A 24315-nucleotide genomic window follows, 5' to 3' on the forward strand; every position below is an offset into this window, starting at 1 on the left:
TTATAGGAAATCGCATTGGGTGAGGAGTGAGACTGGTGTGGTGCAGAATACCTACTGAGCAGTTACTTGGCCAGTGGAACAGGTAGACCTCTCAGGAATGTCCTCACAAGAATGTCCTGTGGAGCTAGGAAGCCAGCAGGATTTTTTATATGGAGACTTAACTTTACTGAATTGGGTAAAATGGATTTAGTAAGACCTATGTCTCTGGGCCCCACATCTGCAATTGGAGCCTGGCAGATGTACCTCTGCATCCATGACAAGCACCACTGAAGTCAGTAGGGCTCTATATTGGCATTGGTGTTGGCTTGCATGGCTCAAATTGCAGGATTGGGGGCCTTATAAAATTAGTCACAATATATTAAAGAAATAAAAAAATGTAATTTTGTATTCCTATACACTACTGTTGTCTGTCCTTCAAGTTCGAAGATATCACTGATTGGTTTGGTTTCTGTGAACACGTGAGTGGCTGATTAGGCCAGTTTGAGCTTTGAACTGTCTGTGGCACACTGAACACAAAATACTGCTATGGGTTACTTGATTAACAGCGGACATGCTGCTGTTGCCATGTTTATGCTGCTGGCGCTTCTCCTCTGCCTCAGCAGTTCTCCTCTGCTCATAGACTGTAGCTCTAGTATGGAATGAGGCTTCACCGGGTAGAACGATCATGAGCGAGATCTTCCCAAAACTCTGGGTCAGTGTTGAAACACCTCAAAGATAACTTGAGAGAGTCCTTGAAACATTTCTTCTGGCCTAGTTAATAGCTTGTAATGTTTCCAGTTCAGGTCACATTGCACAATCTGGTCAGTTTTTAAGAAAATAATTAGACTAATATTTCAGTTAGGTGAGGGGGTCAATCTTGCTTACTTGTTAAATCAGTTCAAATTTTTCTTTCTAAGTTCTTGCTCTGAATTTTGGTTTGGGAGGGTAGGATACAGTAGTTCTTATTTTGATGTACTGCTGATGGTAAACATGATATAATGTCCTAATTCTAAATGACCATTTTTGATTGCTCACATAGTTTGTGTTTCTAGTAAGAGAATAGCAAATACACATTTTCATTAGTTATTTTTCAACCTTCTCCAAATAAGCCAAAATGTAGGTGTAGATTTAGATGAGGGGCATTGCAAAGTGTTTCAAAGATGAGGCTCTTACATCTTCACATGTTCTTTTTTTGTTATAAATGCTAAACCACCTCTCTCAAAAAACTGGTCCATAGGATGTATGGGACTGTTGAAATAAATGGATTTACTATATGTATCTGTAATTTGGGCTTCCTTAGCATCACATTTATTTTACATATAAACATCCTAGATATGTAAATATTGGTGGTACTTCCCCCCCAAAATCTTTTATGGTTCCCATTGGTTTAATGGATGCCAGCTGCTAGAGCTAGAAGGAGAGGGCTAGGCAGCCTATTTTAGTTGAATGTTATTCTCTCGCTAAATTCTTTCTTTAAAAAACAAACAAAATCTAGCCAAAACATCAGTCCTCACCAATGGATTAATAGAGGTGGAGGAGATATGATGAATCAAATAATAAAATGTACAAGAAGCAAGAATGCTTTGTGTTTGAATGCTCATATCCCCCAAATGTCTTGTTTGAATTGCCTCAGACATTCAAATATTTTAGCCTAGCATAACTTTGTCTATGAAATTGCAGGTAGGTTAATGTACTTCTGGCAAAACTGAGTCGTAGAACAGGATTGTGATGAGACTTGTTTAATCCTCTCTAGAGAGTGAATAGATCATATAGATATAATGAAGGCTGTCTTGGTTACTTGCAAACCTTTTTATGTTTTGGGATATCTGAGATTCTTTAAAAATGTTATACCAGTGTTGTATCCTAAATCAGTGGATTAAAGATATTTAAATTAGCAGCATCTTAAATTAGAATCAATTGCAGCACATAAGGTTCAACCTTGACGTTAAATCTATAATGGGGTCTTGGTGCTAATTTGGGCACTACCAAAATGTATATATTTGCACATACAAAACAGTGTTAGGGTTTCAAAGTCTAGCAATCAAACCCTGTGAAATACCAGAATTAAGGTTGTCTGTCTCTGTGTATATGCATCATGATGATAGGGGATCATATAATTAGACTAGCTTTTTCACAAGATCCTTGCCTTATTTAGTGCATAGGACTGTGTTAGCTTTGGGGATGAATTATGTTTGTGGTAGTGAAAGCAGCTGTTGTCTGCAGGATGCCTGCCTCATTTGTCATTTGGAAGGTGTGTAGTGAATGAGGCAGGAGGTTGAAGGAACAGAATGGAGAGTCTTATGGTTATGGCAGTTAAATACTGCCCTGGAGAATTGGATTCTATACCAGCACACTGCACTACAGAGTTACTATCTGATACTGGCCTAGTCACTTAAACAAAATTTTTCACTCGTGGTCACTAATTGTATTACTTATTTTCTAAGAACCCAAAGTGAGACCCTGGGGTCTGATTTGCAGATGTGCTGAGCAGTCATAGCTACAACTGAACTCAATAGGAGCTGAGCCTTGAACATGTAAGGTGCTATATCAGGAGTTCTCAAACTTGGATGTTGTGACCCCTCAGGAGGTCGCAAGGTTATTACATGCGGGGGATCACGAGCTGTCAGCCTCCACCCCAAAACCCACTTTGCATCCAGCATTTATAATGGGGTTAAATGTATAAAAAAGTGTTTTTAATGTATAAGGGGGTCACACTCAGAGACTTGCTATGTGAAAAGGGGTCACCAGTACAAAGGTTTGAGAACCACTGTGCTATATGATGCTAATTACTCTGAGAAAACAGGCCATAGGCATTGCAAATTGGACACCCAAAATTAATGGACACTTCTGAGTTTAATCTCTCTGTGCCTCAGTTCACCATCTGTAAAATGGACATTATACCTTCACCTCACTTTATGGGTGTTGTGAAAATAAATTTATATCTGTGAAGCATTCAGATACTATAGTGATAAGCACCATAGAAAAGTCCATGAGAAAATTAATAATTCTGTATTCAAACCCTTTTCTGAATAGTGTGCAGTAAATAAGGCACAGGACAACACATTGAACACTGAAGAGAACAACATATGGAATAGCTTCTCATTCAGTGATCACTATGCATTGAACGAGGCAGGGGTCTAGTGGGGAAAAAATAGTATGTGATCACGTCATTAAAGACTGTGCCATAATGTGTACGCACAAGGACAGGAAACCTTAATTCTGACACTTCCTAACTTTTGAGTTCCTGACTTTTCAACTTTAACTTTTAATAGCTTTTATATACAATTACTTAAGTTTTTAAAAGTGGATTTTATTTTTTGTTTTTTTGTGTTTGGTACGTGAAATCATATTGACATCCCCATGGGTCACCAGCAGGATGTGAGCCTTTAGATGCATAGCACAGATCTCTGCTTCTTGAGTAACAAAAAGTAACCCATAGCAGTGTAACTTGCTGACAGCAGGGGCTGTTGACTTGTGAATCATGGGTTCCATTGCAGGTTCTACAGGGAGTGTTCTCCACAAGCCTGCCCTCTTCTGTCCCTGTCTTGACCTGCCCCCTTTCTGACTCAGGCTCTTCTTCCCAGTCTCTTCACAAAGCCAACCCCAGTCTCTATTTCAGTGCTTCCCATCTGATTCCCAGTTCATACTCCTCACCCCAATCTCCCCTGGTGGCCTGGCCCAGCCACCACCAATCTGTTTGTCAGTTCCCTCTTACCATCACCCCCCCACCTCCAACACTGCCCCCAAGATCCTAGTCCTTGGCTTTGTCTACCCTAGTACCTTTGTCGACAAGAGGTGTGGAGTTAAAAAAAAAAAAAACAAAAAACCCACCATCAGATTTCAAACCCTTGCTTCAAAGTATGGAGGTTTTAGAACTTCTCAATGAAATGGTTGTAAGAATTTATTTAACATGGTCAAAACTTAAATGTAATTTTTTCCTTAACCTTGTTCTCAAACAGCTGGACCTTTTTGCTGAAAGGTAGACAGATAGATAAATAAAATTCAGCCTGAGGCAGTCTGGAAATCTACAGCCTGAACTATTAAAATTCAGCAAAGTTATAAGCAACGGAAGAACAAAGGTTTAAAGTTGTCTGACCCATCCCATTATAGCTAGAGGTGGTGCTGCCAAATTTTGCTATTATATTAATAAAAAAAAAACAACAACAGTTCTGGCCTAGTTAAAAGATCGCATCCAAAATAAATTTAGTGTTGAGCCTCTTCAGCTGTTGCAACTAAATGATGAATTTAATTGCTCAGCTTTAATATCCAGTGTATTTCTTCTTGTGAGTGAAAGGATGCCTGAACACTAAGGGATTTGTTGTTTGATATTTTAAACTGTTTCTGATTCAAGATGTCAACATTTTATAAATATTTCTGCAGTTCAGGCGCTGTAAGAAATGGATTGAGGTGACCTAATCAGCTCTTGAGCATGTTTTTGGAAAGAAAACTATTAAGAGCAGCTAGTGTCAGTTACCTTACTTTGTTTTGTTTTTGAAGTAGGAAGTAAAAATGTACCAACTAAATTTAAAAGAACATTATTAAGGTTGCAAAGTAAACAACTGAGAAGCTAGAAAATGCCAGAACTAAGGTAGGCATTGACACAGTCTCTAATTACATGACCACATACTTTCTTTCCCCTCATTCAGTCCATCCTGTCCTGGAAATGAATCAGGGTTGTGCAGTGAAAGTGACTGTCTGTGTGTATTATACCTGCTTTATTTACTGTGGAAGTTGGAAGGTGTCTAGTGAATAATGGAGGGGGGGGTGCAGGAAAAGAGAGGGTCCTTAATGCAGTTGAATGTTGCTCTGGAGAATTGGATTCTATCCCTGCCTTTGCCACTGAGTTCCTATCTGATACTGGACTAGTCATTTAAACTAGACTTTTCACACATGGTCACTAATTAAATGTGTCCATCATTTTCTGGGTTCCTAAAGTGAGACCCTGGGATCTGAATTGCAGAAGTACTGAGCGCTCACAGCTGCATCTGAAGTCAGTGGGAGCTGTGCTTTGAACATATGAAGTGCTATATAATGCTAAGTTCTCTGAAAAATCTGATCCTATGACTCTCAGATTGGGCACCCAAAAAACAGTGGACACTTTGACCTTAATCTCTCTGTCTCAACTCCCTATGTGTAAAATGGAGTAATACCCTCTCACCTCATGTGGATTTTGTAAAAATAAATTCATTATAATGATGAGCACCATAGGAAAAACCCACAAGGAAATTGATTATTATGTTTTCAGATCAAAGGTTGAATAGTGTGCAGTAAATAAGACATGGGGCCACACAGAACAATGAGGAGAAAACAATTGAATAGCTTCCTCATTCACTGTGCACTGAATGAAGCAGGGATGCTGTGGAAAAAGTAGTTTGTGCTCATGTAATTGAAGATATGGTGCATACACACAAGGCGATTTTGCTCATTGAGGGATGGGTGGTGGGTGGGGTTACTGTACTGGTACAAAGCATTACCTTTACAGGAGCAAGCTGCATCCACACTAGGAGTGCTTTGCTAGCTATTCTAGTGTGTTGTACTGGCAAAACACTCGTAGTTTGGATGCAGCTTATAACTGGAAAAGCATAGCTATACTATGTATCTTATTCCAGGCTCCCAATTCCCTTACCTACCCACCCCAAATGAAGTAAGTCTATATCAGCAAAAGCACAGTTTTGCTAGTATAACTGTCTGCACCAAAGCCTTCTACCAGCACAGCTATGTCTGTCAGGGGTGCAATGTGGTGTGGTCCTTGACTGATACAGTTGTGCTGGCCCCAATCACTTTTTCACCTTTGCCAGCGTTTTGTCTTCTCCTCTGTTCTTATCTTATTCAGTCCACATTTTGGATTCTTACCCAAATACTACATGATGAAGGGACTACTCTAAAGTGTTTTTGGATTCACCACTTAGCTCTTGACATATAGGCAGAGTAGTACAGCATGAAAACAATAGGCTGTCCAACAAGATTGCAAAGAGGTTGACTTGGAACTTGTCTAGGTATAAATTACATGTAAGCAAGTATGGCAGCTATTTTCTGTTGCAGTACTTCAGATTTCTTGGACACCATAACTTGTTCACATGAATGGAGTGGGAATACTGAACATAGGGATTCTTGCATACTTTGTTTAAACAGTGAATCTTTGTTTTCCAACAGATTTTGAAAAAGTCTTAGTGTAAAATAACTTTTCTATAGGTAACATTTTCAGTTGATGTACACTGTTACTGTGTTCAAGAGTCATATTAATTATTCCTTTTTCTGTTTCAGGATGCCAGAAAAGCATGTAGTGATACAACTCTTGCTCAGGTATATCATTATTTTTATATTGGGAAGTAACCCCTACAAGGCAATAGGTTTCTTGAGTGATTATAGCATGCCTGGTATGGTGGCTGAAAAAGATGAAGTGCAACAACTCTTGAAGTACATTGCTTAGTGCACTATTTACAATTATGAAATTGATACAATAATTACAGAGGATGGGGAAAAAAAGCTAAGGCCTTTACAGGTATTATTTGCAGCCAGTCAAAAAGCTCTAAAGCCATGAGACACCTACATACATCAGAAATGCCTTGGATAGATTTCTTTATTATATATTATATTAAATATACATATTTTCCATAATTCCCCTTTTAAAATATTTAATGAAACTGTATGGCATAACGGTTTGGCTTTGAGAGTTGCTCCCAATTAGCTATGTATAAGCTGTCCATTTTATTGGGAAACTGAAGTTTTTCATTTAAAATCCAGGTCTGGGCTTGTAGGTGGCAGTTGTCAGACTACTGAAAAATGACACTGGAATAAATACTAAATGCTCATTTTCTTCTAAGGCTGTTATTGTGAGGGTGTGAATTGTCAACTTCCATAAAGCTTTAATGTAAAAATAAAGTTCACACTTAATACATACAGAAGCTCCATCTACAGAGTGTCTGAAACAGTCTGAAACATCTAGAGTAGCGACCATTATTAAGTTCACTGTCACTGATACCCTGATTTTCTTGCAAAACCTTTTGTCTGGCAACACTATCACATCATTGTGCACTCTTTCTGTGGAAACAGTAGTCCCTGTTGTATGTCCAAATTCTAGTAGTGCAAAATATTTATGTTCCTGGCAGTTTGAGTGTTGTACACATTTATGACCATCTTGGAGATACAGAATAATTGTTTGGTTTGTGTTTTTTCCTGTTCAGATCACCACAAGTTTGGACTCAGTGGGTCGAATCCAAATGCGAACAAGACGTACACTGAGAGGTCACTTAGCTAAAATTTATGCTATGCACTGGGGATCTGATTCAAGGTTTGTACAAGTGATTCTTGAACTTGGAGGCAGAGGGATCCCTTTTCTAGCTCTTGAAAGAATTGTAGGCTTACTAGAGAGAGACAAGGTGTGTGAGGTAATATCTTTTGTTGGACCAACTTCTGTTGGTGAAAGAGACAAGGTTTCAAGCTTTTTCAGAGCTCTTCAGGTCTGGGAGAGGTACTTAAAAGGCTTGTCTTCACATACAAAGCTACAATGGCACAGCTTCACTGCTGTAGCACTTCCGTGAAGATGCTGCTATGCCAGTGGGAGAGCTTTTCCTCTTGGCATAGTTAATCTACCTCTGTGAGAGCTGGTAGCTATGTCGATAGGAGAAGCTCGCCCATTGACAGCGCTGTCTACAGCGGGGATTAGGTCAATATAGTTTTACCAATATAAATCTGCAGTGTAGATCTGGCTAGATTGTCACGGCTAAATACAAGTTGGAACAGATTGTTAAGCATAAGTAGTTATCACATTGTAAGAGACAACAATGAAGTTGGCAGTTAACACGTCTGCAGGTATAGGACAAAGAAGGGTTATTCGGTCAAAGATTGTTGTAATGAGCCATACATCCATTGTCTTTATTGAGTTTGTCTATTACAAGAAAATCCAGACATCTTGTGGGACCACTCTGGGTATGTCTACACTCCAGTTAAAAACCCACAGCTGGTCGGTACCAGCTGGCTCGGGCTAAAGCGCTGTTTAATTGCGCTGTAGATATGCCCGAGCCCGAAAGTCTACGCCACAATTAATTTAGCCTGAATCAGTTGGCACAGGCCAGATGCGGGTGTCTAATTGCAGTGTAGACATACTTTCAGTCTTCAGACACTTTTGAGGGCCATAGATCATAGCAGTTTTTGAGAAATGTTTATACTATCGCTTTCCTTTTTAAAGCCAGTTATAATCATACAGAAATAATGAAAAGGGAAATCATTCCATTATAAAGATATATGCTTCACTTTTATTTTCCACAAGCATTTTGTCTAGTCTTTCAGAGGGTCTGTTACAGATTCTTCAAATCTGAGAGCCTGGTGTAGGGTGACACTTAACTTCAGAATTCTTTGTATTACGTTTTCCCTTACACTATGAAAGGTCATGTAGCTTGAAATGGTTGATTTAGTGCAAATGTATTTTAAGTTAATAGAACACTGTAAGGACATGGAATAACAATATTTTTCAGTGAATTAAAATGTGTGTTTTGTAAATCACAATAATAAATGTAGACGACCATGTTGTGCAGCAGCAAATTCAGTATATTTCTGATTATTAGTATAAGAAATTCATCAAAAGAATTGACAAATAATCCAAATAAGATTTAAATACATGCATAATGTGTTAGATTGATTCATTGGAAGTTTTTATCAAAACCCTTCAAAATATCTACAGTGTCCTCCCCTCTGCCAAAAGGTATATGTAAATGAAGAAAACAGATGCGACTTTTTCATTAGTTCTGATGGAACAAAAGAGTGATGCTGGAAGGCTTCTTAAATATAAAATAACTCCTTCCAAAAAGTTTTTTGAACAACCAATAGCCATCTCAACATATGGTGGCATTCCAGAGGCTAATTATACCTGGTGATATTGTGTTCTGGCTTGTCTAGACCAGGAGTACTACATTTATGATACTAAAACACTGAATCTGAAGGATACAAGCAACCAGTAGGGAGAGGTTATAAAATTTGTAAATAGCTTGAGCAGTTTTAAATGTCAGTTATTCTAGCTTGTTTTAATAGTGGAAGTTTATCCATGGATTCAGGTAAGATTTTTCTAGCAAGCAGCACGTTGTTCTTTGCAGCTGTCCAGCAACATTTGGCCTTAGAAAGTTTAAAAATAGACAAAAGGAGAAAATGAAAAGGCTTTTCTGAATTATTTGACATTCATGCATCTTGTCTATTTTGAAATTAAGTATGAGACAAGAAGTTAACGTGTTTATATTTCTGTTTTGTGGTTATCTTTAGGCTACTAGTCAGCGCTTCCCAAGATGGAAAATTAATTATTTGGGATAGTTATACAACAAATAAGGTAGAGTTGTTTCTAATCCATATTGGTAATCTGTACTCAAATGACACTTTTGTTTTAGTTCCTTCTTTCTGTAACACTTTTTTTTTAGTTGGACTGGCTCCATCCCTTTTTCCTGTTGAAGTTTTAACTAGCTTGCTTTCCTTTTTTTTTTTATATCCAGCTTTTTATTCAAAGTGCATTTTAGCTCGGGTAATGCCTGTTTCTATATGTTGAGCCTTTGCTTCTATTCACGGTAGCTCGCTTGCTGGAAGAAAATAATACTTAGGTTTTTTTTATAACCCTCTGATAACTAGCTCTGAGATCACTGGTAGGGTGTGCTGCAGAAGTAATGTGGTTAGCATGGGATCCCTTGGAAGCTTAGCAGTGCTCCGGGTATTCATTGGCCAAGCATTTGCATGTGTGTTGGGTGGGGAATCTTTACTGTACGCCCTACTTGTGCTGTTGTTTCTGTCGCACATGCTCTGCTATTCTGTTGCAGAAACACACAACCCCAGGGTTTACTGAGAATTAATATAAATCCATTATAATAGATGTTTAGCTCCTTGGGACAAAGACAGTGAGAAATCTTGATCAAACGAGGAAGGACTGGGGTGCAGCTCCTCTGCTGATGGCAACTGGCATAGCTTCATTGGTGGAGCCATGCCAGTCTACCCCAGTTGAGGTTCTGGCTCAGGAAGACAAACTGGAGGGAGGAATTTGAATAGAATGAAACCTGCTGCATGTTTAATTAGTAATCCTTAATTTCAGAATAGCTCTGATACTATAAAAACGATTGCACTGAACTTGCACACATCTAACCAGGCGACCATTTTTTCCATCCCTTAAGTAAATATTCAGTAGAAATTGAAGTGTGTTTAAAATCAGATTCTTTATTAGTTAGATATCCCACTATCTTATTTAGTAGCATCTGCTGCAATGCTAAAGCAGTATAGCAGATAACTAGATGCAGAAGGTTGGACAAGAATGGCTGTGGTTGAGTGTGACTGCCTAAAATCTGGTGTAGTTCTAATATGCCTTGTCTCTCTGTAGATGCATGCCATTCCTTTGAGATCTTCCTGGGTGATGACCTGTGCATATGCTCCTTCTGGCAACTATGTCGCTTGTGGTGGATTGGACAACATCTGTTCCATATATAATTTGAAAACCAGAGAGGGCAATGTGAGAGTGAGCAGAGAGTTACCAGGGCATACAGGTCAGCTGCATTTTGCATTTATTTTTCTTTACTGTTAGTCAAAGTATAACAGTCCCAAGCCTGCACTGTTCACAGCATGCCCTAAAGTGAAAACAAGTGTGAACAATTTGCAAAATGGAATATAGTCTGATCTTGGTTTTGATCAGATTTAGGAATCACTTTTTGTATGTCACTCATTTTGCCTTTATCAGTCTTAATGCTAAATTCTGTGTTCATTTAGTTCTGCCAAAGAGATACTACCAGTATCTGAGCAAATGGAGCAGTACGCACTCCGGTGAATTTGGCTTCTGTACTGCTATTTTTAAAATACAAGTAGCGTCAAGTGGTGGTTATTGTGTGACATTCTGAGAAGGTTTTTTGGATAACTTTTACTGGGACAGTAGGGTATGAAATTGACATCTGTCATTATTCTGTTCCTAGGATACTTGTCCTGCTGTCGTTTTCTAGATGACAACCAAATTGTTACAAGTTCAGGGGACACCACCTGGTGAGTTTTGGGGGTAGTTGGTGGTTTTTTTGTTTTTTTTCAGTGCTTTGATTGTTTTTAAGCTAAACTTGTAGAGAGACCCCATTGTATTGCTGAAATACATCTGTTTTATCTGCAGTGCTCTTTGGGACATTGAAACTGGTCAACAGACCACCACCTTCACTGGGCATACCGGAGATGTGATGAGTTTATCCCTAAGTCCAGACATGAGGACTTTTGTTTCTGGTGCCTGTGATGCCTCCTCCAAGCTTTGGGATATTCGCGATGGAATGTGCAGGCAGTCTTTCACAGGACACGTGTCTGATATTAACGCAGTTTGTGTAAGTGAGCATTTCTGTTTACAAATAGAGAGCGAGGAGACAATAAGTGTAGATGTAAGATATCAATTTATAATCTAGTTTTCAAAACAGGGTGGAGAGTTGTCAAGTCTCTGATTTGGCCACTTACAATGAATATAGTTTCTTAGAATCTGAGATCTTGATAAGACCAACCACCTGCAATCTACTTCATGACTATTAACCATATCTAGAGAATATGTATGATTAAGTGATCTTGGAACAATTCAGACTGTCCTCATTTAGTCTAAGTTGTCATAATGGTTTGCTGCTCTGTCCATCGTTACCTGCTTGACCTCCTTTTGCTTCATAATACTTTATCTTTGCGTGATTGGATACGTCCATTTACAGTAGGTGTGTGTATGTCTTGTGCACCAGTGCTGGAGAATTTTCCCTAGCAGCACCAGTAGAGGTGGCTGCTCCTGTGCTATGATGTCCCTCATGTTCTGAGCGGAGTATAAAGTGGAAGAGCTGCCCCGCCCTTCATTCAGTTCCTTATTGCAGTTGGTCAGAGCATGCTGTCAGCTTGTTACTTCTCCAAATGATCTTGTTCCTTATGATCTCCTTCTTTGAGAAGGTAACACATTTTTTAGATAAAAGAAACGCAGTGGATCTAATTTACCTCTATTTCAGTAAGGCATTTGATATGGTTCCACATGGGGAATTATTAGTTAAATTGGAAAAGATGGGGATCAATATGAAAATTGAAAAGTGGATAAGGAGCTGGTTAAAGGGGAGACTACAGTGGGTTATACTGAAAGGTGAACTGTCAGGCTGGAGGGAGGTTACTAGTGGAGTTCCTCAGGGATCGGTTTTGGGACCAATCTTATTTAATCTTTTTATTACTGGCCTTGGTACAAAAAGTGGGTGTGTGCTAATAAAATTTGCGGATGACACACAGCTGGGAGGTATTGCCAATACAGAAAAGGACCGGGATATTATACAGGAAGATCTGGATGACCTTGTAAACTGGAGTAATAGCAATAGGATGAAATTTAATAGTGAAAAGTGCAAGACCATGCATTTAGGGATTAATAACAAGAATTTTTGTTATAAGCTGGGGACGCATCTGTTGTAAGTAACAGAGGAGAAGGACCTCGGAGTATTGGTTGATCACAGGATTATGAGCCGCCAATGTGATATGGCCATGAAAAAAGCTAATGCGGTCTTGGGAGGCATTAGGCAAGATATTTCCAGTAGAGATAAGGAGGTGTCAGTACGGTTATACAAGGCACTTGTAAGACCTCATCTGGAGTACTGTGTGCAGTTCTGGTCTACCATGTTTAAGAAGGATGAATTCAAACTGGAACAGATGCAGAGAAGGGCTACTAGGATGATCCAAGGAATGGAAAACTTGCCTTATGAAAGGAGACTCAAAGAGCTGGGCTTGTTTAGCCTAACCAGAAGAAGGCTGAGGGGAGATATGATTGTTCTCTATAAATATATCAGAGGGATAAATACCAGGGAGAGAGAGGAATTATTTAAGCTCAGTACCAGTGTGGACACAAGAACAAATGGATATAAACTGGCCATCTGGAAGTTTCTACTTGAAATTAGACACAGGTTTCTAACCATCAGAGTAGTGAAGTTCTGGAACAGCCTTCCAAGGGGAGCAGTGGGGACAAAAGACATATCTAGCTTCAAGACTAAGCTTGATAAGTTTATGGAGGGGATGGTACGATGGTATAGTCTAAATTTTGGCAATTAATTGATCTTTGATTATTAGAGATAAATATACTCAAAGGCCTGTGATGGGATGTTAGACATGGTGGGATCTAAGTTACTACAGAGAATTCTTTCCTGGGTGTCTGGCTGGTGAGTCTTGCCTACATGCTCAGGGTCTAGCTGAACGCCATATTTGGGGGTCAGAAAGGAATTTTCCTCCAGGGCAGATTGGCAGAGGCCCTGGGGGTTTTTCGCCTTCCTCTGCAGCGTGGGGTATGGGTCACTTGCTGGAGGATTCTCTGCACCTTGAAGTCTTTAAACCATGATTTGAGGACTTCAGTGGCTCAGACATAGGTTAGGGGCTTATTATGGGAGTGAGTGGGTGAGATTCTGCAGCCTGCGTTGTGCAGTAGGTCAGACTGAACGATCATAATGGTCCCTTCCGACGTTAAAGTCTATGACTCTAAATGAGCTCTTAGTGGTTCCCATTTTTGGACCTCTTGGACCCCTTTTACTTTTTTATTATTTATCTATTGTTCAGACTCTCAGTGGACTTTGGGCTCAGCCTGATACTGGAGGAGGGTGGGGAAGAGAGTCAGTGTCCCCCAATGTCAAGCCCTGCTCCAGGTGTCAAAGCCAGTGCCTGTGAGTGATCCTCACTCTCACTGTTTGAAGCATTTGGATGAGGTCACATCAGGAACGTGTGTCTGATTTGCCTGGGCTTCAAGAGAAGAACTAAGAAGCAAAGAGAAGAGCATCTCAGGTGCATCCTCATGGAGGCTGCCCTTTGCCCAGCATCAGAACTACCTCTGTGGATAGAGGGAGTTCCTCAATCACTCCATCCAGGAGTGTTCCCCAGTCTTACCTGTGGACAGACAGGAGGAGATCCCCCTCCCCAAGCAGTCCTCAAAGAGGTAACGGTGCTTGGAGTGCCCTCAGCCTCTGAAGCTGAAGAGGAGGACAACTTCATGTCAAAGTACTCAGTATGGGATTCCTCAACCTCAGAGGCTAGCCACGTCGGTATTGAGGGTAGAGTACGTCCTTTGGCCCCTTGCTTCCCGCTATCTCATTTTAGTGGTTCTCTCAGAGCAGAACTGTTGACTTCAGTTTGTGTGCCAGGACTGGTGAGGGTGGCTGCTTCCTCAGCACAAACAGTGGAGCTACCGCCCTTGCTCACAGTAGGTCAAAGGCCCATATCAGTACCAGCCATCCCGGAGGTGTACACAGCTTCATAGGATCTGCTGAGCATCTCTGTACCGCCCTCACTGATCATTTAGACCGACAGCACTTTGGGGCTGTTGCACGTGGTGGCTTCCACATTGGGGGACTGTTATGGCGCCAGGTTCGGTGCGGCTTCCGTTAATCCCTATGCCAGCTCCAAGACCAATGGTAACTGCTCTGCCTCAGCGCATTGTCCTGATAGCCAGGAAGCCTCAGGATGGCTGCTGGTACTGAAGGCTTGTTGTAGATCACTTCCCCCATCTCTGGTACCGCTCCACCCTGGCCTTTGGAGTACTCCTGCTTCTCCTCAGTCTGAAGTGGGTTCTGATGTCTCCCACTTCAGGGAAAACAGGGATTGTTCCCACTCTCATAGGAGTCATCCTGCCAAGAGTAGATCAAAGGAATGGGAAGGCCTGGTCTAGGCATAAGTGGCCTCCAGTACCATACCAGCTCCATCATTGGCCCTACTGGGTATAGTGGGGGATGCCTACGGCATCTAGATCTTTGTCTCCACCGCAGTACAAAAATTAATCCTAGAGAAGGGAAGTGTCCATCACTGACAAACTATCAGAAAGCTTATGCTTAAATAAATTTGTTAGTCTCTAAGGTGCCACAAGTACTCCTGTTCTTTTTGCGGATACAGACTACCATGGCTGCTACTCTGAAACCATCAGAAGTCAGGCAACCATTATTCTATGGAAGCCTATCCCAGAGGGGAGAAGTATGTCCACGAGATACTCACAGGCTGCTTGATACTGGTCTTCAGCTGCTTTGGACAGTCCTCCTGCGTTGGAAGCTTAAGACCAGCAGCAGGAAGTTCTAGCCTGCCTCTTCTGAACACCTCGTCATCTTCTCCGAAAGAGGCCATGAGAAGAGAAGACACTGTTCCACATCAACAATCAAGAGTTGTCAAATCAAACAGCATGTGCCAGGAGGCAATCAAGGCTGTGGAACATCTGCATATGGAATTCCCTGACTCTCAGAGCATCACACCTACCAGGGATTCAGAATGCCTTAGCGAACTGACCAAGCAAGTCATTCAGCTTGGATCGTGAAAGGCCTCTCAACCTGGCTATTCTAAGATCAGTATTTCAAATAGGGAGAGTGCCATCAGTGGACTTATTCTCAAGCTGTCAGAACAGGAAGTACTCTCTTCTGTTTTGAAGGTTGACTAAAGCCCCAGGTCCATCACAGGCCTGGTCTACACTGTGGTGGTGGTGGTGGGGGGGTGTTGATGTAAGATACGCAACTTCAGCTACGGGAATACCTCCCATCCTCACGGCGCAGGATCGACGTCCGCGGCTCCCCTGTCGACTCCACTACCGCCGCTCGCTCCAGTAGAGTTCCGGAGTCGACAGGGAACGTGTTCGGGGATCGATATATCGCGTCTAGATGAGACGCGATATATCGATCCCCGATAAATCGATAAGCTACCCGCCGATTCGGCGGGTAGTCTGGATGTACCCTCAGATATGCTTCTCTTACCCTGGGTCAAGGGTCTGCTCTATGCCTACCCTTCCATGCTTCTGATTCCCAAGGTTATTTTTCAAGCTGAAGCAAGAGTGAGGGAAAATGATACTGCACCAGTCTGGGCAAGGCAGCCATGATTCTTGGACGTCTGCAAGTTGTCTGTCAAGGAACCTCTACCCCTGCCTTTTAGGGTCTATTTTCAGCTATTCATCTCCTATGCAGAACGAATGAGTGTGTCCTGTAACAGTGTAGTGACTATCCAGGTGGATCACCAGCTGTGTTTTCATGTGCTACAAGAACAACGGCATAATGCCTTCTCTGTGTTTCTCAAACTGGGGTCGCCGCTTGTGTAGGGAAAGCCCCTGGTGGACCGGGCCGGTTTGTTTACCGGCTCCGTCCACAGATCTGGCCGATCGCGGCTCCCCCTGGCCGTGGTTCGCTGCTGCAGGCCAATGGGAGCTGCTGGAAGCGGCAGCCAGTAAGTCCCTCGGCCCGCGCCGCTTCCAGCAGCGGTGAACCGTGGCCAGTGGGAGCCACGATCGGACGGACCTGCGGACGGGGCAGGTAAACAAACTGGCCCGGCCCGCCAGGGGCTTTCCCTACACAAGCGGCGACCCCTGTTTGAGAAACACTGCCATAACACCTTCTGAAAAGGGCTCTCTGAATTCAGCCAGAGCAGACTCAGTTCTGAAGTATTTCTGGGAAGCATCGATATTGTGAACATCTGCAGAGAGGCAACGTGGTCTTCAGTCCACATCTTCGCTAGATATTATGTGATTACTACCACGTCAAGCGAAGACACAAATATGGGGAAAGCAGTTTGGCAGTCCCTCTTCTGATGAGAATCCTAGTCCCAGCTGTGTTGGAAACTACATGGGAGTCTCCTAGTGTAATGGGCACGTGCAGTCGCTTGAAAAGGGTATTCCTTGCAGCAGCTCTTTTGAGATGTCTTGCGTATGTTCTTTACGTGACCCACCCTCCTTTCCCAGTGCATTGGAGTCTCTCGTCTGAGGGCTTGTCTGCACTTGAAATGCTACAGTGGCACAGCTGCAGAGGCACTTCAAGTATAGATACTACTTACGCCAATGGGAGGGATTCTCCCATCAGCATAGGTAATCCCCCTCCATGAGAGGCAATAGCTAGGCTTCCCTCAACCTAGTACTGTCTACACTGGGGGTTAGGTTGGCTTAACTACGTTACTCAGGGGTTTGGATTTTTCACATCACTGAGCGACATAGCTAGGTTGACCTCACTCTTTGGTGTACACCAGACGGAAAATGATGCAGTATGAAGGTACTGAAGGTAGGCTGGGCTGGCTCCACCCTGGAAAACCCTCCACTCAGGGCACACGGGATGCGAGGGTGCAGGTGTGACCACTTCTGTGGGTATCTCTAGGGAAAACTCTCTGGCACTGATGCATGAGACGTGTACACACCTTGTGTAATGGACATATGCAACATATATCAAAACAACAGTTACAAGAAGGTAAGTAACTGGTTTTTTTAAGTAGTAAAACTTCAAGATGGAGTCAATTCTCAAACTTTTATGTTAACCATTGTGTATTTGGATTTCCTGTAGAAAAGGGCATCTTTAAACTCTGGAAACCAGCAGTGAAACTAGTGCTTAAAAATGCTACTCTCGGAAAAGCTTTGTAATGTTTCTAAACTGGAGTGTATTTCCTCTGTTTGTCTCAACCACATTTTATGTTCTGATCAACAGGACACAAAATCTGTTTACTGGGTAATGAAATCTAAACCTACATTGCATCTTTTTTATAAACACTGCAAATTCTTACATCTCTGGAATACCAGCAGCATGGTCTGTGGAGAAATGCAGCCCATACACTTGGGTCTAATCCTGAGATGTGCTTGGTACCTTTCACTGACATTTAAATCAATGAGGTGCTTAACACGGATTATTTAGTAGGTGTGAATTTTGGAGGCTGAAGTGCTAGCTTGCAGTCCTCAGTTTTGATCCAAGCAGCCTGATAGACCAACTCAGGATGGAACATTGTGTACAGGGGACAGTCTCCATGGCTTATTCCAAAGAAAAAAATGGCTGTGTTCCACTCCATGAGATGTGTGGAAATTATGGAAATTAGCTGCATCCCTGTCTCTTGACATTTGCCAATTGGCTGGACAAAGTTTGAATGCACCTGCCTTTGGTCAGTGCTGTGCTACAAGTGTTAAACACAATTGTGTGTGCACAATCGTTGCATTTTATTGAAAATCCATTTTGATTTTTTTTCCTGTGCTCATGAATTTGTGCTGTATCTGAGTATCTCAGTAAAGACAATCTCTGCATGTCGTTTTTGAAACAGTGCATGAGCAACACTTTTCTGGGGTCAAACTCCTGTCTCATTTTCATTTCCAGTTCTTCCCCAATGGACATGCATTTGCAACTGGTTCTGATGACGCCACTTGTCGACTCTTTGACCTGCGTGCAGATCAGGAGTTAATGATGTACTCCCATGACAATATCATCTGTGGAATCACTTCTGTAGCCTTCTCAAAAAGTGGTCGTCTCTTGCTAGCCGGCTATGATGACTTCAACTGCAATGTGTGGGATACTCTGAAGGGAGAGAGAGCAGGTTGGTAAATGGTATCTGCAGTGAGTTGCAGTTCTTCTTTAGCAGGATCTCAACATGGAACACATTCCACTTTCTGTAACTTTTAAATGTAAAACTAGTTCACTGGTAGTCAGTGATGATACCTGCGGGTGCTGCTGAATTGTGAAATCTCTGCTTCCTTTACTCAACGTAAAGGTTTACTTTTGTATTTGTATCCCTATTTTCTTGCATTTTATTTTTTCATATTTTCTCATCTGGTAATAGTGATGTTTAGAAAAGGCATATGAGGTTTTCTGTTGTGTACAGTAAGTGGTTTTGTTTCTGGTTTTGGTTATAGACATTGTCAGCACCTTTGATTTATTTATTTACTTTATTATAGAATATACAGCAGGTTTAAAACAAATAAAAGGAAGTTCTTCACGCAGCGCACAGTCAACTTGTGGAACTCCTTGCCTGAGGATGTTGTGAAGGCTAGGACTATAACAATGTTTAAAAGGGAATTGGATAAATTCATGGTGGCTAAGTCCATAAATGGCTATTAGCCAGGATGGGTAAGAATGGTGTCCCTAGCCTCTGTTCGTCAGAGGATGGAGATGGATGGCAGGAGAGAGATCACTTGATCATTGCCTGTTAGGTTCACTCCCTCTGGGGCACTTGGCATTGGCCAGTGTCGGTAGACAGATACTGGGCTAGATGGACCTTTGGTCTGACCCGCTACGGCCGTTTTTATGTTCTTATGTACTGGGAAAATCCAAATGCAAAATAGTTAAAATATTTGGTTCAAGGGTTCAGAACTTCCCAAGATAGGAGCTAACTCATAATGTTGGAGAGCTAATATTGCTTTTAAGATAAAACATAGAGGAGGATACTTCTGTCACTTAACCACTCTTAAAAACAAACAAACAAACAACCTCTTCCAGGATGTCTTGAGGTGAATTTAACCTGAAAAGTAATGTACAAAACTTGAAAAGCTTCAGCTGTTAACTTCCTCCATCTTCTCTTCCAGGTGTCCTTGCTGGCCATGACAACCGTGTCAGCTGTTTAGGTGTTACTGATGATGGCATGGCTGTAGCTACAGGGTCTTGGGACAGTTTTCTCAGAATCTGGAATTAACTGGGAGACAAACATGTACATTCTCCACTGAGATCTGGAGAGATCAATGCTGCAGCCTATAGCTGTGAAATAACATTTCTACCTTGTATTTGCAGGTGAAGTTTTTCTATTCACTGATTATTACACAAAAAGGCTTTCTGTAAACTAGAAAAAAAATCAAGTGAAGAAATAGGGGTGGGGGTGGAGAAATCACTGACTTTTAAAAAGGGGCCAGGCCAGCACACATAATCATGGTGACTGAGAAACTAAGAGCCAGTCTTTTTTGTTTTTGGTGGTTTGGTTAGATTGTCCTCGAGGGATTTCTGCTTGTGCTCAAAGTCTGCTAATTCTGTACTTTTTTTGTACATAACAGAATATACACATTATAGCAGCCAATCATGTAACATTTGTCTGTATGTAAAGAAATATGTTTGCATTTTTTAAGGAACTACATTTATAGCTTTGCATTTAACCTGAGATGTCACTTCTGAGTTTTGTAGTGGATGAACTAGATTGCTGTTTTAAACGCTTTTGTGAATTTACTGTAGATAAAGTGAAGCCAATGGTATGTATGTGTTTTTATAATGGAAGGCATTTGAATTACTATTTTTTTTTTTTTTAAAAAAGGCCCTGATGACCGTGGGTAATACCTAGCGCCTTACTTATTCACTTCTAGACCTATTTGTCTATTTAAGCATGGGGATTACTCCTTCTAGCCAGTGGTTCCTGGTTCATCCATCAGCAGCCATGGCCTCCAAGCACCAAGAGAATGTTAATGCCATTAGGTGTGTGTGTATATAGATATAATATATATATATAAAAAAATAAGGTTTTAACATGCTGGCGTCAGAAGAACAGAGTACATAAGTCAGGTAACACATTACTGTCACTAAGTGGGTGAGTGCTTTTTCCTTTTGACAGTGGATTTGTAAATGAGAGGATTCTAATCCACTGCAAACTCCAGCTGCTATGCACTAGCAAGGTGATATTCTAGCATGGAGTTGACTGAATAGATTGTGTACACTTTTACAGTTTCTTCAAAGTTGCTGTTCAACTACTACAGCAAATGAAGAGATTTAAGAGGGTTTCTCTATGAAGGCTTCCTACGGATGGCTTAGGAAGTACAGTGAATCCCTTACTAGAACTGCAAAGTTAGAAGTTCACCCTAATATTTCACAACAGAACATGCTTGTCTTGTGTAATGGTTGAAGTGACCATGTTATCTACAATGAACAATAACCTTTTTGATAATCTCTATGATCCCTCTAAAAACATTGTGCTCTAAATTTAAAATCCTGCTAGTTCATTTACAACCGCAGTGGTCTGTGCTTAGGCATCTTATTAGATGCCAGTCTGCAAACTGACAGTAAATAGTCATTTCCTTTTATATGCCTGATCTTGATATGATTCACTTATAAAATGGAAGGCACTGAGAGCACTTGAGCTAGTAAGCATTTTCTTATTGTGTAGGTATATGACAAATCATGTGACTCAGACCCATTTGAAACTACCCGTGAAGATCACTTAACTCTGGTGCTGGCAGCGTGTCCATGTTTGTGATGGATGTCCCTGGGGGAATCTGAGTTGGGCATGAAAGTACCTGATACTTTCAGGAAAGGGCCATTCTCTGTTGGCTTCTCGTGATTTATTTTAAATGTGTGTATTTAAACAAATTACCATAAAGCTGAAAGTTAATGTTAATCTGCTGCCCCCACCTGAAGGTGCGAGGTGTCCAAATGTCCCTGGGTCAGTTTGTGAACATAAGTGCCCAGCATTTTGTAATATGAAAAGAGATTATTGCTGAGACCACTGTTTGTGACGTTTCTACCACTTGTAATTCTAATTTCATTACTTCCGGACTGTGCCTGTAAATATGCCATGTTTACAATGGTGGAGGTGCCAATAAATGTGCCAACTGTAGTAAATTCAGTATCCGTTAAAAAGCACATCCCGTGCTGGAGCAGTATACACTTACTAAAGGCAGATTATGGTGTAGGACCAAAATCATGTTATGCTGTAGATCACAGAAACTCATTTGCATTTTCTTTTCAGCAAGATTATTTTGTTTTCTGATCTGTTTGCAGTAACAGAATTATTTATGGAATATTTGTATCTTTTCCCAAGAGGGCAGCTCTTTGAGGTCAGGCAGAACACTTGATATTTTTTAATGGTGCCTTTGATTTTTAAACTTGCAGCTGCTTCTGGTTTGAGTGAATCATTCTGAAAATTTGCTAGTAAACTCTTAGAGGAAAAATTTAAATTACTAAATAGTTTCTCATTTAAGGTGCATCTTGAAGTGACTTCCTAGTTGCCAGTGTTGTAAAGAGACTTCCCATACTTGCAATTAAATATCATAAATGATTTCCCTTTATACTGCGGGATAGATGTTTGCTGTCTAACTAAGTAAATCAGGTTTCTAAAAGAGTAACATGGGATGTCAACACCTGAGGAAATATTTAACTCCTGGGGCGAATGTACCTCAAAATAGTGGTTACTGTTGGAGTCCTGGTATAAGTCTGTTTGGATTGTTTGCTTTTTTTAAAGCATTTATAATAGTGGGACATTACATTATTACATCTTAGGCTCATTATATGGCCTCAGTTTATCTGAGCAATTTCAGTTTTTTTAAGCATTGCTTATGGGTGAATTTTCATGATGGTACACTCATTAAGATAGAGCTTAATTGCAGCTTAATTTTAACCCAGGCACCAAATCCCATCTTCTGCTATAAGCCACCATTTTGCAGGTTTTACTTGAAAGCTTTCATCCAGACTCCTGCATCTCAAACAAAATGTCTCCATGGGTATTTTTAGACTAAAAGATGATGTATACCTGTAGCTTAAGATAAGCTCAGATATGCAGGTTAGTGTAGTTTCTAACCGTTCACGTGATGGTGAACCAGTTTAATACAGGTAGTGTATTTTACAGCACAATAGGGTACACATTAAACTGTTGTGAAAAGTTTACCACTGCCAAACTGTAGAGCTATCTTAATTCCAAATATGTTATGTGGTTACAAAAATATTTACTAGATTTTGGAATTAGTAATATTTAGTACTAAAAACAGTTAGACCATTGTGCCAAAAATTTGTAATTGATAGGAAAGTAACCTTTTTTCCAGGCTTCGTTCTAATATTAAATCCATGTTTAAATGTACTTTAAAAGAAGTGGTATAGCACAAAGGTAGTTGGTTGAAGCTGTAACTTGCAAACTGGAACTATGTGCCTCATATGAAATTACAGATTAATTCAGGTACAGCTGCTGTCCACTTTAAAGGCTGATTAGCTTTATGGTGAAGGATACTGATCAAGCAGATTTCCAGTTTGAACTTGCTCCCAGGTGTACTCAGCCTTTATCACTTTATTAGTAAAAATACTGGGTGAGATTCTAGAAACCACAAAAAGCTTTGGCATGGCATTGTGCTAATGTACATTCACTTAGTATGGGTAATGCGTGTACCTTCTTTCAACCATCTCTAGACTTTTTTCTCCTAAACTGTCATTACCATCTGCCTTGCTGAATGTCACATACTATTAAGTATCTGAAGAACTGCTGGTTCAATAGTCCATTTGGAGTAGAAAAACTCTTTCAAACTGCTTTCTTCTGAGGAGAGAGGTTGACCCTGATATGGCAGTGCTGAATTGACATACCAGCTAGTCCTCATGTGCATACTATAACAACTCTTTAATTCAGTTAATGTAACCACTTGTCCTATCATGAAGTTCACATTACTTTGGGGGGTGGGGGATGATGTTGTGAAAAACATTCCAAGAGTGCTTAGTCTTTCCTCGTTGAGGACACTGTCACCTCCACTAGATTTAGTGCTGTGCTTTAAAATGTTGGTGAGAATAGGTATTGGCTAATTCAAATAGTTGGTATGAAATGGTTGTGTAGCAGAATGACAGATTTTGAGATAGCATTTCCTGTAAAAGTAATTAAGCATGGGTTGATGGTGCACTTTGTATACAGTAATCTGGCATGCATGCTGGTAAAACTACTTCCTACACTTCAGAGGCACCACAAGCCTTTTTATCCAATTGCTGGTTGTGTAAAATACATGCAGAATGTTAATGCAGTGTTGTTATGGTAAATGTGTGAACAGTGTTAATAATTGATTATAACAGATTAAATGTGCCTGACATTCTTATACCACACAGTATGTTTAGGTTTTGACTAATATGGACTTCAGTGGAATAGTCTTAGATATTTCAAGCCTTTGTTTTACTTACACAATGGTGCTCTATTTGTTTCTCCTTTTTTTTAAAAAAAGCATCTGAACACTTGTACTACATATTACATCCAAAGGAGTCCAAAACTAATTTCTTTTAAACATGCTTGACTCTCAGTTTGGCACTTAGTGCTGATTGCCCAGCATTTCTCATCTAATGGTTTTAATTTTACTTTCACTTGTTGCTGACTACTTTGATGGAAAACTTCAGTAATGTTACCAATTATGAAGTGATTCTGCACTGCCTTTGGATTGTGTGTGTATTCAGAAACAGTCTTAAAGCTTTTATTTAAGCTAATTCAAAACAAGGACTTGTGCCACTTGTTCTATGACAGGGGTGATGTATAGACTTCCCTGTTTTACAAAAAATCACTTGCTATGAACTCTGTTTATAGCGTCTCCCCCCCCAAAATGGATCTTTTCTTTGTATTTGTACAGTGGCTCAGTGAAAGATGTTGCCATGAGTTGATATTGTAACCAATAAACAAGTGCTTTTAACCAGACTTGCTGGGCTGTGTGTATTTATTTAGCAACCTTCCTTTTACCAGGGCAATCTTCCAAAAATGAATTCAACAGAAACCCTGCAGGGAAGGCCTACACAAGGCCTTGCGAGTAGGCAAGCAGTGGGTGAGGGAGGGGGGCTGAGTAGGCAGGTGAGCAGGTGGCCAGGTGAAGGGGCAGGAGTGGTGAGTCAGTGGCTGATCTGGCTTCCATCCCCTCTCCAAGGGTTGCAGCTGTCTGCCTTCCTCAGTCATGCCTCA

General features: G+C 40.8%; 1 protein-coding gene across 6 annotated transcripts in view; it reads left to right on the plus strand.

The window, feature by feature from the left end:
* Positions 1 to 24057, plus strand: part of GNB4 (G protein subunit beta 4) — a 116761-nt gene extending 92704 nt beyond the window's left edge. For all 6 annotated transcript variants that reach the window (XM_039487855.1, XM_039487854.1, XM_039487857.1 and 3 more), the window contains 8 exons: positions 6244 to 6282; positions 7164 to 7270; positions 9232 to 9295; positions 10325 to 10487; positions 10908 to 10974; positions 11093 to 11294; positions 18039 to 18255; positions 19241 to 24057. In XM_039487855.1, coding sequence (XP_039343789.1) covers positions 6244 to 6282; positions 7164 to 7270; positions 9232 to 9295; positions 10325 to 10487; positions 10908 to 10974; positions 11093 to 11294; positions 18039 to 18255; positions 19241 to 19347 — 966 coding nt within the window. In that variant the 3' untranslated portion in view covers positions 19348 to 24057. The remainder of the gene's footprint in view (positions 1 to 6243; positions 6283 to 7163; positions 7271 to 9231; positions 9296 to 10324; positions 10488 to 10907; positions 10975 to 11092; positions 11295 to 18038; positions 18256 to 19240) is intronic.
* Positions 24058 to 24315: the final 258 nt, after the last annotated feature.

Source organism: Mauremys reevesii, linkage group 9 (genome assembly GCF_016161935.1).
Source record: "Mauremys reevesii isolate NIE-2019 linkage group 9, ASM1616193v1, whole genome shotgun sequence".
NCBI lineage: Eukaryota > Metazoa > Chordata > Testudines > Geoemydidae > Mauremys > Mauremys reevesii.